At 50.6% G+C, this 13,725-nt stretch overlaps 1 protein-coding gene across 3 annotated transcripts in view; it reads right to left on the bottom strand.

Annotated features, from left to right (window-relative positions):
• The window catches only part of SMAD7 (SMAD family member 7), a 32,444-nt gene that overhangs the window by 13,486 nt on the left and 5,233 nt on the right, over positions 1-13,725 (bottom strand). For 2 of the 3 annotated variants that reach the window (XM_001087560.5, XM_077975477.1), the window contains exon 3: positions 9,416-9,490. In XM_001087560.5, the coding sequence (XP_001087560.2) occupies positions 9,416-9,490 (75 nt within the window). The remainder of the gene's footprint in view (positions 1-9,415; positions 9,491-13,725) is intronic. The other variant, XM_015121923.3, reaches the window with a different exon arrangement.

The raw sequence follows: 13,725 nt of genomic DNA, 5'->3' as shown, positions 1-13,725 counted from the left end.
GCTTTATCTCAATTCTCAACAGACCACACAACCAAAGCAGAAGCAGAAGTAGATGACTCAAGAGCTCTGCCTACTCCAGGGGGCCCACCCCTGCACCTCCCTCACCTATGGCCTGGCTTCATGGAGGGACCAGGCTCTTCTGTCCTACAGAAGCTGCCCCGGCCTGCCTCCAGATGGAGGCAACTCATATTCAATCCCCCCTCCCCACGGCTCCATCCCCATGGATTCAACATCACCTTCGGACAAGCCACTCCATCTGCCAATTCTTAACTCTATCGCGGCCCAGGAACTGGCCCTCTGCACAGCACATAGCCTGGCATATCATAGGTGTCAATACATATTTGCTCCATAAACGAATCACAGGGACACACTGGCTTCTTCCAAAGCAGCGGGCCCACCTAGCTTCACACCCAAGAGAGGGAGGCACATGTGAACCCACCGGAGAGGGGAGCACACCTTCTAAGCAGGAAGTCAGTCAGAAGGACCAAGTCCCTCTCCCGGACTCCCTGCGGAGGACGCAAGAGAGAAGCCCTGTTCTGCGCCAGGCCGAGAGCAGCGGCTGTAGCAGATGCTGCTGAAAGGTGTTTCCAAGGCAGGCGCCGGCCCGCCAACCTCTGCCGGCACACCACCTGCCCACAGCATTCTGCTTTGGCGTCCCGCTCTGTTTGGACAAGTTACCCCACCAAGTGTTCAACAATGCTTTTACACACCCCAGGGCCCTTGTTGTGTTATGAAAACAAAACAAAGCACGCTAAGGAAAAAGCTGGGAGGGTGGGGGTGAGCGTGAGTGGAGAATGGGCCAGCCACACACACAAGTCTCTTTCTTTCTGGTCTCTATCCTAAAGATGGTTCCTTGGCAGCACGGGGCCGGGGCAATGTCCCATGCCCTGTGTCATTAGAACAATGACATCAACCAAGAGGGGATTTAGAAACCCAGAGACAAATAAATGGAACTGGACCTCATCTACACCACTGTAGGGCTGTGGCAAGCCCCCTCTCTGGGAGATGCTTCTAGGAGAACCGTATCACCCCTTCCTCCAAAGCACAGCACAGTTACTGGACACGGCTGTACCAGGGGAGCTCCGAGACCCATTTCCCCTCCACTCCTCAGTAGCACCCTAGAAACAGTCTCAGGAAAGTTACAGAACTCCTGCAGGATGAGGGGGACTCGGTGGCTTGAAAATACAAAGGCAGCCCTGAGTTCCCAGCGGCTAAATGCCAGGCACGTCTGCTAGGAAAAGGCAGTACCGGGGTGAGTAAAAAGGCTAAAGGCGTGAGTAAATTCTTACCTACCCCTCATCCAAAAAAAAAAAAAAAAAAATACAATCTTTTTTTTGCAAGTTAAAACTGAGCTAATGACACTGGGTGGGGCTCAGTGTTGAGGACTCCGCAGCCAAACCAGAATTAGCTTCCAGCCAAGAGCTGCTTGGCCTTACCATTTGGGGAAGGAAGCTGAAAAAGTCATGAAAGATTCTTTAGTAAAATGGGAAATAAGGCTGCAGTTAACATTTCAACTGAAGGTGACCCTTCTGGTGAAATATTTTTTTTAATAATAAAAATGACACAAAGTTCTCAAACAGCCTCTTTCTTAAAGAAAATGGCTGTGTACATGTTCTCGTGGGAGTGGAAGGGAAGAAAAAAAAAAACACAAAACAGAAAACAGGCTAGCCGTTTCTCAGCCACTACCTTTCACGAACCACTTTTTTCTGGAGTTCTTCTTAAAAAAGAGGTGACGCAATTTCCTGTCTTGTCCCAATATTTCCTGTTAACTTACAAGGTGAAAGTTATCGCCCTGTTTTAAATAACTGTCCTCAACACCGCTGAAAGTCCCTTTTCCCAGCCAGTGCCCACCCCGATTAAAACATGTCCCCATCTTAGAGTATAACTACGATCATTTTCTACACCTTTAAGAGTTGGCTTCAAAAGAAGCCTGTTTCTCTCTATGGCAGACACTGAATCTACAGGGGCGGCTTCCACGGGAATGGCGCTAGTAGCCCAGATCTCCAAGGTGAACCCACAGAGAGAAACAGAGAGGCTGGGGGGCAGCCGAGTCCCCCAAGTGAGCCAACAGGTTTAGGAAGAGTGGCCAGGATCAGGTGAGTGTTGCTTTCTTGGTGTGTTAACCACTAAATTGAGAACTGTGCCTCAGCAGTTAATAATATCTTCCTGCTGAAAATAGCCGGGAGAGGAAGCCTCTGTGTGACAGTGGGCAGGCGGCCAGCCTTGGGGCTAGCCATTCAATACTGAGCGAGAGGTGGTAGGGCCAGTGGTGACCTCCCAGCGGCTGTGCTTACAGTATCCTTTCACGAGGCTCCTGTGAAGGGAGGGCGCCCGGGCCAGTCACCTGCGGCCTCTGCAGCCCTAGAACTTGGGCCAAGGACATCACAGGGACTGGGGTCTCCAGCGGCCCAGGAAGGGTCTGGATCGCCAGCTTTGGGAGCCAACCCTGGCACCATCCTGGTTCACAGTCACTAGGCTGGGTAGGCCAGGGGACCCCCGCGGCGTGAGAACAAGCATATTCACTTCCCCTGGCAGAAAAGTCAGGCCAGGAATCAAACCAGAGGGAACTTTCCTGTCTCTCATTTCTGGAACCCACAAAGAAAAACGGAAGGTCGAAAGATCAACACAGATGTGTCTGCTTGCTCAGGTAACACACAGCAGAAGGCCAGGCCTGGTGGCTCACGCCTATAATCCAGCACTTTGGGCGGCCAAGTTGGGCGAATCACTTGAGGTTAGGAGTTCGAGACCAGTCTGGCCAACACGGTGAAACCCCCCTTCTACTAGAAAAAAATTAGCCAGGCATGGTGTTGCACACCTGTAATCCCAGCTGCTAGGAAGGCTGAAGCATGAGAATGGCTTGAATCCGGGAGGTGGAGGTTGCAGTGAGCCGAGATCGCGCCATGCACTCTAGCAGGGGTGACAGAGTGACACTCTATCTCAAAACGCGCACACACACACACACACACACACACCCCAGAGATCCCAGGCAGGCTACTAGCCTTGCTCCCTGGCCCATCAATGTACTTCCCATGCGACCTCAGGGCTGCCACCAAAACGAATGTCTACCATCATCAGGTCCCAGGCAACTAACAGAAGTCTCTCCAATGTTACTCTCCACAATCATTGTTCCTTATAGATTATCCAAATATCTGCATGTATTTAAAACCTTCCGCTGGCCATTTTTTTGGTCAAAACTGTGGTAAAATACACGTACATTCAGAGAACTGTGCAACCATCACCACTCTCCAGTTCCAGAACATTTTCATCGCCCCAAAAGGAAACCCGGTCCCATGGGTCCCTTTTACAATCCCATTCATGACAGCAAAGCAAAACAGTGGACCATGTATACTTAATAATAGTTTTCTCTCAAATGTTTCTACAAGCAAGCAAAAAACCTATCTGGGAAGCTGAATCCCGAGGGATTTTAGTGTGGTGAGCAAGTCTAGGAACCAGCACTTTATACTTTTGTTTTCTTCTGCCAGGTGAAGACAACTGCTTTGAGGATGCTGCTCCGAGTTCAAGGCCTGGACCGAAGGGAATAAAGACCTGCCTGGCCATCATAATTCTGCAAGGAATTATGACACAGTAACAGCAATAATAGAGGAGCAAAGAGGCCAGGCGCAGTGGCTCACGCCTGGAATCCCAGCACTTTGGGAGGCCAAGGCAGGCGGATCACTGGAGATCAGGGGTTTGAGACCAGCCTGACCAAAATAGCAAAACCCTGTCTCTACAAAAAATACAAAAATTAGCTAGGCATGCATGGTGGCACACGCCTGTAATCCAACTACTCAGAGGCTGAGGCAGGAGAGTGGCCTGAACCCAGGAGGCAGAGGTTGCAGTGAGTCGAGATCCCACCATTGCACTCCAGCCTGGGTGACAGAGCAAAACTCCGTCTCAAATTACAAAAAAAATAAAATAAAATAAAAAGTAAAAAAAATTTTAAGAAGAAGCAAAGGAAGCCAAACTTGATCATGAATTCTTCAGCATTTCCTCCCTTTTCACTGCTCCACTGGCTCTGAGCTTGCCACGGAGGTCCCATAGGTGTACAAGTCTACGCAGCTACAGCCAGGCTTTGCTGTAAAGGCCTGTGTGTGTGTGTGTGTGTGTGTGTGTGTGTGTGTCTGTAGGAAGTGAAGGGCAATGAGCGTGCTAGAGCGTCACCAAAAGTGACACCACCCGAAGCCTGGCCTTCACCTGGCCCCCTCTCCCTTTGCTGGCCCAGTTCTGCCTGGGGACAGGATGCGTGAGGCAGCAGACCAGCTTGTCTGGCCGGCAGAGCAGCCTAAATTTGCTCCAGAGATTTTAAATGCTGTCACCCTGTATTTAACCCCTGCCTGACTGCCACATTCTTTCCAGGACAAAAGGGGTTTTATCAGTAAGCCCTTCTCCAGGGGGAAGTGCATGACCTGGGGCACTGCAGAAGAGGCGGGGTCCAGGACTGGTCTTCACCAGGGTGTGGGTGTGCACCAGGTGAGCCCGCCCTAGCCCTGACTCATCCTGTTGGCAGGTGTTTAAGGAGAGGCAGAAGGTCTCGAGTTCCAGACTGTCATTTCTCACAGTGGCCTGCAGGGTACTAAGGCGATGGGAAGGAAGGAGCTTTCTCATGGTCACAAGCACCTGTCCACCTGAGTCCCCCAAAGTCCATGCTCATGAGCACTTGGGTGAAAGGCCCACGTGCCTGTGAGCTCAACCTATGCCCCCTACCCTCACTCCACAATGGCATTAGAGATCTCAGTGAAACCGTGAGCTGTTTTGTAGCCAGGCATGGGGAGGTGACTTAATTTAAAGGAGGGACGAAGGACAGCATTAGGAGATATACTTAATGTAAATGACGAGTTAATGGATACAGCACACCAACATGGCACATGTATACGTATGTAACAAACCTGCACGTTGTGCACATGTACCCTAGAACCTAAAGTATAATAAAAGAAAAAAATTTAAAAAAATAAAAAAATTTTAAAAAGCAGAGCAACAGGCGCCCAGGTTCCCAGTTCGCGATCACAATTCCAAGCCAGACAATGAATAATTGTTCACGTGCAGCTGATTAACTTTCCTTAAAACAGGATGGAGCAATGTTTCCTAAGCTACTTGGTTTGAGCCCAAGTCAACTGTGGACTGAGCCAGGGGTGCATTTTCAGATTATACAGGTATTTTTGAAGGCTCTCCTCTGAGACTATGACAGATGCCAGCAGGGATCAAAGAGATGGAGAGAGAAACATTCTTGAATGCTGAATGGATACTGACTCAAGGACGCTCCCATCCCCCAGACTTGTGAACTAGATGGCCACAGATGAATCTTAAGACCTGAGCAAAAGAGTTGGCCACCCTTGGGTTGGAGGCCTGGTGCCGGGTCTCTCCAACAAGTATGACTTTGCACAGCCAAGAGATGGAGTTTCCCAGGACACGTGAGCACTTCTGTCTCCACTGCCTCCTACCTCCCTCCTTGAGATCCATGGGAGCATTTCTTTTGAAGTTTAAATAACTACAAGTGGTTGCTGGCTTCCAATCCCTACCCTAACTGGGGAGGTCCATATGGCTGAGGCCGAGCCAGTTCCAGACATTCATACATAAAGGAGGAGGCTAGAAGATGAGTCTGCAGTTGAATAACCTAGAACTCACAAGGGAGATGCTGCTCCCTCAACCCACCCAAACCAGGACAGCAGACAGGCAAAATGAAAGCCCCCAGACAGAAACTCCAGATGGAGGCTGCAAAGATGATAGCTTCCAACAGATGCTTTGCATTCCCAGTGATCCCCGGAAAGCTCTGGGAGCAAATCCTTTCCATTTCCACAACGAATCTGAGCCTAGAGGCTTCCAAGCTACATAAGACCTCTCAGGTGATCTTCCTGAGCCATGACACATCCATGTCCAAGCAGCGGCAAGGACCAGTTCGGGAGTTGCATGCCTTTCAAAAGACACCCATCCCAGAGGGTCGGGCGCAGACTGCCAAATCACAATGCAGAATCCATTCACAAACTCCACCCACCAAGTCCACAACCTCTTGGAGAGGCCACCCTGACATCAACCCACCCCAGCGACAGGGACCCACCCTATCCCAGAGCCTGCCTGTGGGCATCTGCACAGTCTCATGTGTTTGCGCACGGGATTGTCTCTCTGCACGTCTGTGGCAACACCCACCCACCCACTCACCCACCCCCTCAACACACACACACACACACACATCCACACACAAGCCTGCACCCAGCAATCCATCTGTCTCAGAAAGCCAGCTGTCAAAAATGAAAGTACAATCTCCTGGAAGCAAGTCGCTGCCTTCTAAAAATGTCCCGTTTTCCCAGACCGAGGAAACTTGCAGGGGTGGGGTGTGTTTCACTGCAAGTCCCTAACGACCAGGCCCGTCTTCTACCCACCCCCACCACTCCCCCAAAAGAAAGCTGCAATGCTGGAATTCCAACCTGCAGCCAGCAGCCCCGCCCCCAGGCTCCTACCCACCCACTCCCCTTCCTCCCTGGCAGTTTGCAAGGGCGCAGGAAAGGGAAGGGCCAGCCTTGGAGTCACCCCTGCATTTCAGGAGGGGACAGGCCATTGAGCACACCCCACCCCCACCTCCAAGGCACACATTTTCACATTTGGCTGTTTTTTCTTTCCCTTCTTCCCTTGCCAAAAGAATCAAGCCCTGGCTCCTGCTGCCGACCTTCCTCCCACCCTAAACTGAGCCCCATTCATTAAGCCCGCTCTCAGCCAGGGCAGGACAGGAAGGAAAACAGCACACAGGGCCTGTGAAAGAGGCTCAGAGAGGTTATTTCAAGGAGGAGGAGGGAGAAACTCCTCACTGGCGTTTTCACTGCTCCCCACCTTGCTGCCAGGCTCCCAACCCCCAACCTCAGTGTCTGCTATGCCCCTTCCCCCATCCAGCCCTGCCACATCCAGGCACTGGCCTCATCCTCAGCAAGGCAGACACACCCAGGCCACCCCCCATGGAAGGATCAACTTCGTGAAAAGGAGGAGGTTTGGGCATTCTCCATTTACAAAACTCTCTGCCCTGGACCAGGGCCAATAGAGTTCCCTTTTGGAAGGCATTCTCGCTACAAAGAGGACAGCCCTGGGCTTTTCTCCGTGCCCATCGCCTCCCCTCCAGATGCCCCCAAGCCAGTGACATCAACCCCCAAAACACTGTACCCTCCCCACCATGGCCCATTATGAATATACTGCACCAACTCTGAACTGAAAGAAGAAAGAGCTCAAACTTTGAAGCCTTCGGAATTAGTAAATCAAGGGAAGAAATTCAAAACAAATGCTCTTTCCATGTGGAGGGCCCCCTTTTTCCTTTCTGCAGCCTTCTGAAGCCACGCTGCCCCTTCAGGGAGTCACTGCTTCTTCCTGGCAGCTCCTTATTAATATCTGTGTCTACAATCACCTGGGGTGTGAGGGGAAGGAGTTAATGATTGTTTTACCCCCAGTTTCTTTCTAGGACTGGAAGAGCTTTGGGGAACAAAAAGCCCACCCATCGGCTGGGTGCGGTAGCTCACACCTGTAATCCCAGCACTTGGGGAGGCCGGGGTGGATGGATCACCTGAGGTCAGGAGTTTGAGACCAGCCTGGCCAACATGGTGAAACCCCGTCTCTACTAAAAATACAAAAAATTAGCCGGGCATGGTGGTGGGTGCCTGTAATCCCAGCTACTTGGGAGGCTGAGGCAGGAGAATTGCTTGAACCTGGGAGGCGGAGGTTGCAGTGAGCCGATATCGTGCCACTGCCCTCCAGCCTAGGTGACAGAGCGAGACTCTGTCAAAAATAAAAAATTTAAAAAAAAGCCCACCCATCTCCTGAGGGCTCCACAGGTCACATGGCATGGGCGGGTGGGTGAGGAGGCGCTCAGGCTGGCATCTCAGCCTGTGTCGCCATTTCCTCCAGCAGGGGAGACAGACAAGATGTTATCAATAAGACAAACCTTCCGAAAGGACCTTTTCAAAAGCTGCCACTTCCCTTGCTTATTTCATGTGGTTTGGAGGGGCCGGGGCTCCTCCCTGCACATTCAGGGTTTAAAAAATAAAACTATCTAACAACATCCTGAGCGTGTTATTCTGCTGAGACCCTTTCCTCTCATTGGCCTTCTTTCTTTCAAGAACTCTCTTAGCCTTAGAAAGCAGAAAAGATGCAGTTCACACACTGCTGCCTTTTCTCCCTCTGTCCACTCCCACTGTCCTGCCTGAAGCCCCCTCCCTTCTCTGGGTCCCTCTTTTTCCTGCTTAATTCTCATTAGAAGCTTTGAATAAACAATACCCTCAGTCTCGGATAACAGTCAGAGTATATATTGCATTGAAATGAAAACAAACAAGGGTCTCCCTAAAGACGTTCTCAGCAAGCTCAGTTCCTGGAGAGGGGAGCCTGGGAGGGAGCCGTCCGGGAATGAACTTTGCCTCAGCCAGCCATGGAGGAAACACTTCAAGTAGAGCAGGCACCCCACAAAAGAGGATGCCCCTCACACAAGAGGATACACCACAACGGGGCACAGCTTCTATTTGAGCTGCTACCACTTGATCCTACGGGCAAGGAAATGCCAAATGCCCAAAACTCTGCTAACATTGGTTTCTAAGGTTGTTTTCCCTCTTGCTTCAGCCATTTCTTAGAAAATCTAGTGATGACATGGTGGGGATGGAAAAACAGATAGAAATAGGATTTCTTCAGAACATGAAATGCATCCCATGTACATTGCCAGTGAGTTTCTCTAAGTACTGTCCTCTTTTCACATCCTCAGGAACAACAATGCTATGGCTACCCAGTGCCTCTCAGCCAGCCCCGTGACTCCCCAGCACTGGCATTCCAGGCCTTCACGCACACCTGTGTGCCCTGAGGAAAACCTGCCCCGCTAGGGAACCATTATAGCTCCTACTGTCAGCAGTGCTCCCACCCTGGTGCTCCCAGGGCCAGACATGTGCTGCAAAATCCTGCAGCAAGCTGGGCTGGGAATCAGAACTTGGGAGGGAGGCCTCAGATATGCTCTGAAATCCCATCGTACGCTTGGGATCTGTCTTCAACAAATTCCTTAAAGGTAGGTCCATTCCCTTTACATCCCCCATGCACAAAGAGCAAAAGCAAAAAAAGAGCTCAAATGCATGAGTTAATGACACCAAAGTCACCAAGCTGAAGCCCCTCAACCCAGGAGCTGCTTAAAAATAACCGGGAAACACTTCACACACCAAAGCAGTCCCCAGCTAGCTCCTGTCTCCCCGTCCACGGCACAGACCCAGTGTCCACAGCGTAAAGGACTGCAGGGTGAGCAGCTGAAAGGTACCACAATGTCACCACCGACGCATCCAGCTTAAGGCATATAAAAATGAGAATGAAGTCCAGACCAGCTGGGGTGGCAGAAGGCCGCCCCCATTCCTCCAGTCTCTAGCAATTTCAAGAAACCCTGGAACTGCCAAGAAAATAAGAGAAAGCATCTTACCTGAAAGCCCCCCAGGGGCCAGATAATTCGTTCCCCCTGTTTCAGCGGAGGAAGGCACAGCATCTGGACAGTCTGCTGTGGATTTGAAAAGGGGAGAGAAAGAAATAAATACACAAATAAAAACACCAAGATCCATCTTTAAGCACGCTCTAAACAGCATGAAAGACAAACCACACATTCCAAAAGGCTGACTCGTGGCCTTGATGCTGATTATTAATGGTCTGCTCAGGCTTCGCTGCCCATCGTAAGACAGACCACAGCACCTTGTCACCCGTCTGGGCTCCGGGCGGCCAGTTAATCATTACTCAAGTCAGGCTCAATCAGACTGGCTGGAATTTCTCTTGCATTACCAGTCCCCCATTAAGGATACTAGGTGGTTCCAAGGTCAAAGGAGGTTTGGGTTGGACTTTCTTTTTTTTTTTTTTTTTTTTTTTTTGAGACGGAGTCTCGCTCTGTCGCCCAGGCTGGAGTGCAGTGGCCGGATCTCAGCTCACTGCAAGCTCCGCCTCCCGGGTTCACGCCATTCTCCTGCCTCAGCCTCCCGAGTAGCTGGGACTACAGGCGCCCGCCACCGCGCCCGGCTAGTTTTTTGTATTTTTTAGTAGAGACGGGGTTTCACCGTGTTAGCCAGGATGGTCTCGATCTCCTGACCTCGTGATCCACCCGTCTCGGCCTCCCAAAGTGCTGGGATTACAGGCTTGAGCCACCGCGCCCGGCCTAGGTTGGACTTTCTTAACCCTGGTTGCTCTGTCATCCCTCATCAAGGGCAGAAGCCTCCCTCCTTGGAGCCCATGTCCTCTCTGCCTTCATCCTTTTAAAAGACAGGTTTCCCAGTTCTTGAGAACATTCTCAAGATTGGTATTGGGCTGTAAGGACTTCTTTCCCCTTTTTTAATTGAGGAGTAACTTAAGTAGAGCAAAGTATACAAAATCCCGAGTAGACGCGATGAATATTACTCATGTATACACCTGTGTAACCACCACCAGATCAAGACAGAGAACATTCTCAGCAAGGCTCCGAGCCGGAGGGGAAATGTTCTACCTCTCCCAGGCTAGTCCAAACCCCTCATCTCTGGAAACCTTCCCAGGCAACCCCAGACCTGCAAGGCTCTCTGCCCTCAGCTCCTATAAAACCTCTGGCACCCAACACTCGGAGTTTCCTCACTGACTTTTACCTTTAGATTGCACCTGCCCTTAACTAGACTATAAGCTTCTCTTCAACTTCTGTCACCCTCAGGTACTCCGCACAGTGACCTCACCGTTAATGAGGATAATGACAATTCCAGCTGAGAAACAGAGACTCCACAACCGCCCTCCAAGCAATTAAAGCAAAACCTAATGTCCATGAACCACAACTCATTAGTCCCATGAAACACAAATACACAAGACCCTGTAAGCTTGTCATGCACCACTGACGGCGCCGAACTCCCTGAAGTCCTAGGAGAGAGCCTGGCTAAGGAAAGGTGTTGCCCAAGTCCGCAGCAAACACAACAGGTTGGATCATGCAGACACCAGGCCTCCTACCCCAGGCCACTAGGACAATGTCCCTGTGGGTTTCCAATCAGAACCACTCGGCCATGCTGGCAAATAGGAAAGCCAAAAAAAAAAAAAAAAACAGCAGCCAGGGACAAGTAGCCCATGGGAATCCTTCAGTGGCCTACACATAGCCCCAAACCATCTTTGGGTTTCTGCTGTCTGCCCCCCTTAATGCTAAGGTTCACTCTCTCTAACTCCGGGTCACTCCCTCTCCCACATTCTCCAGGCTGGAAGGACAACTTTTCAAGAACTCTCCTAAGCAGGGGAGAGGCAGAAGTGGAGGCAGGTGTGGGGATGAGGTGGCCACAGTGGGCAGGGGAGAAAGAACACTGTGTGTGTAATTTCATTTTATCAGGGTAAAGTCTAATTCCTAACATGAATATACAGTTTTACAGGATACACTTAATCAAACAGAAAACAATAGAGGCAGGCAGGAAATGGAGTTACTTGTTAAATGGTGTATACTCTGCCCTTTCTAAACCTTTTTGATGGCCTTCATCATTTTCTAGAGATAGGCTTCTCAACCCACTCCTCCCAGACAGAAGACATCCCCACATTAAACATGATGACTTATCCACAGCCACTCCCCCACACCTTTGGCTGGCAGAATCCCAGGGGCAAGGTGTGTTTCAAAGGAAAAGCCAGGCATCTCAGAGCAGAGCTGGGACCACATTCAGGGTGTCAGCCCATCTCAGATCAAAGGTAAGCCAGCTCCATGCAGGCAACCACAAGTGTTTTTATGAAATGGTGCTCTGCCCATCTGCAGTGGCTTTGATCTCAGGAGGGATTTACAAACGTTAATTAAGCCTTACTGCCACCCCTGTGAAGAAGCAAAGTATACCACAGGCACCCAGGTAAACTGAGGCACCACTGACTAGCTCAAAGGGCCACCCAGTGAGCTGGGCTATACCTAAGAGTCCAGCCCTATCCCATGGCTCTCACCCCGCAGGCAGGCCATGGAGTCCCTACCCTCTTTCCTGGCGGTGGCCAGGCCATCCAGACTGGCCTTAAGGTTTAAGGAGCCATACCTCCATCTCTCACTCACAGAAAAGCTCCGCACAGACAGATCTCTAAAGTCAGGATCTCACCTTAGGCCTGTGTTGCCTGTTCCCCAGAGCCCGGGCTGGCTGGCAGACAGAAGCTCTAGGCCACTCCTGACTCATGCAACACTAAGTATTACCAAGCACTCGGTAAGCGCTAGGTTCTGTGGGAGAAAAAGACTCATTCCTTTCTCCGAGCAGCTCCAACAGAGTCTTTGAAAACCCAACCCTGGGGAGCAGCCAAGGAGTGAACTATTGAGAATCAGCACGAGGTAAAGGAGCTGGGAGTACCACGATAGCCTCAGCAACTGCGTTCTGGGCTTCCTGAGTACTGTTAAAGACAGAGGAGCCCCTACCCACCAACCACACCACGAGTATACCCCAAGGGTCGCAGCTCTGCCCCAGGTAGTTCACCCAACCCAGAACTCAAATGAACCCTGGTTATAGAAGAACATAGCACTGCATCGGAATCCTCACATTTCTAGATAGGCACATCATCATGCCTGTAAAATGAATGAATGAACCAAAGAATGAATGAATGAATGACCTAATCTCTTTCATCATGCTGATTTTAAAAGAGGCCTAGAAAAGTGAAGAGGCACCTCGGTTAAGAGGCAAAAGCAGTGCCAGATCTCAGGTCAAGATGCCAGACTTCCGACCTGGATTTGGAGGCTGGATCTGCCAATGGACACTGGCCACCTGGGGCCCTCAAGAGCTCACCCAGCCACCCCCAAAGGCCAGCCATTCTTCAAACCTTTCAGACCATTACATGCAGTGAAACACGGGAAGCAGAGCCCACACAGCTATCCCCGAGACCCAGCTTTAAACAGCAAATTCTTGTGGGATGCGGAGGTAGGGGTGTCTTTCTGACTTCTGACAGCCACAAGTCACAACAGGCTCGCCCTAGGTTCAGTCAGTCATGCGAACGCTCTTTCAAAGATGGCTCTGCTGGCTGGACCACACCGTATGTAGGTGTCTCAAGTCCAGGTCTCCCAGAGGCTGAGTAGAGTGGCTTAAATTACAGCAAAATGGAGCTCCGAGCTTTGAGCCTCTGTGTCTCCAAAGGCTGCAGGGGTACCAGGACCCAGCCCCATTCCCATCACCTTTTCCCAAGATGGAGACGTCACAGGATGTATTCCTTTAGTTGTGCAGCTGGTTAAGATTTTAACAGCTGTCCACTGTAAAACTTTGTGCCTGTTTCACCAAGTAACCCAAGACTAAAAATTCAACCGAGGACTTAGAAACTGAAAAATGTAAATGGTGCACGTAGATTCCTGGGCCAAACATTCTCCCATATGCAAAATGGGGATGAAGACCTGGGTCAGCGCCCATCTGTGGTCTGACCTCAGTGCCCCCGGCCACAGCAGCTGGCAAAACCAGCCCCAGACCTGTGGGAGGGGGGTGTGCTCCAGCTCCAGACCTGGCCATCCTCCAATGTGGCAGGACAATTCCCTTTGTGGGGGCTTTGTCTATTACTGATGCTAAATTCTTACACAGCAGCGCCTTTTCTCATTTCTTTTTTTGTTCTATTTTCAACAAAACATTTTGGGTGAGTAACCAGCTGTCTTAGTTTCCGATTGGCAGGTTAATCACTTCCTATTGGCTGATCTGGAGAACTTTTCTCCCCCTTGGAAATGGCACATTCCTGTCTTTGTGGCTTCTCTGTTTACACACATTTTGCTACCTAATGTCAACACTTGCTAATGAATAAATATATCACTCCACTCACCGAAAA

The sequence above is a fragment of the Macaca mulatta genome, chromosome 18 (assembly GCF_049350105.2).
Source record: "Macaca mulatta isolate MMU2019108-1 chromosome 18, T2T-MMU8v2.0, whole genome shotgun sequence".
NCBI lineage: Eukaryota > Metazoa > Chordata > Mammalia > Primates > Cercopithecidae > Macaca > Macaca mulatta.
Note: the sequence above shows the minus strand (reverse complement) of the source record. Positions and strands in the feature narration are given on the sequence as shown.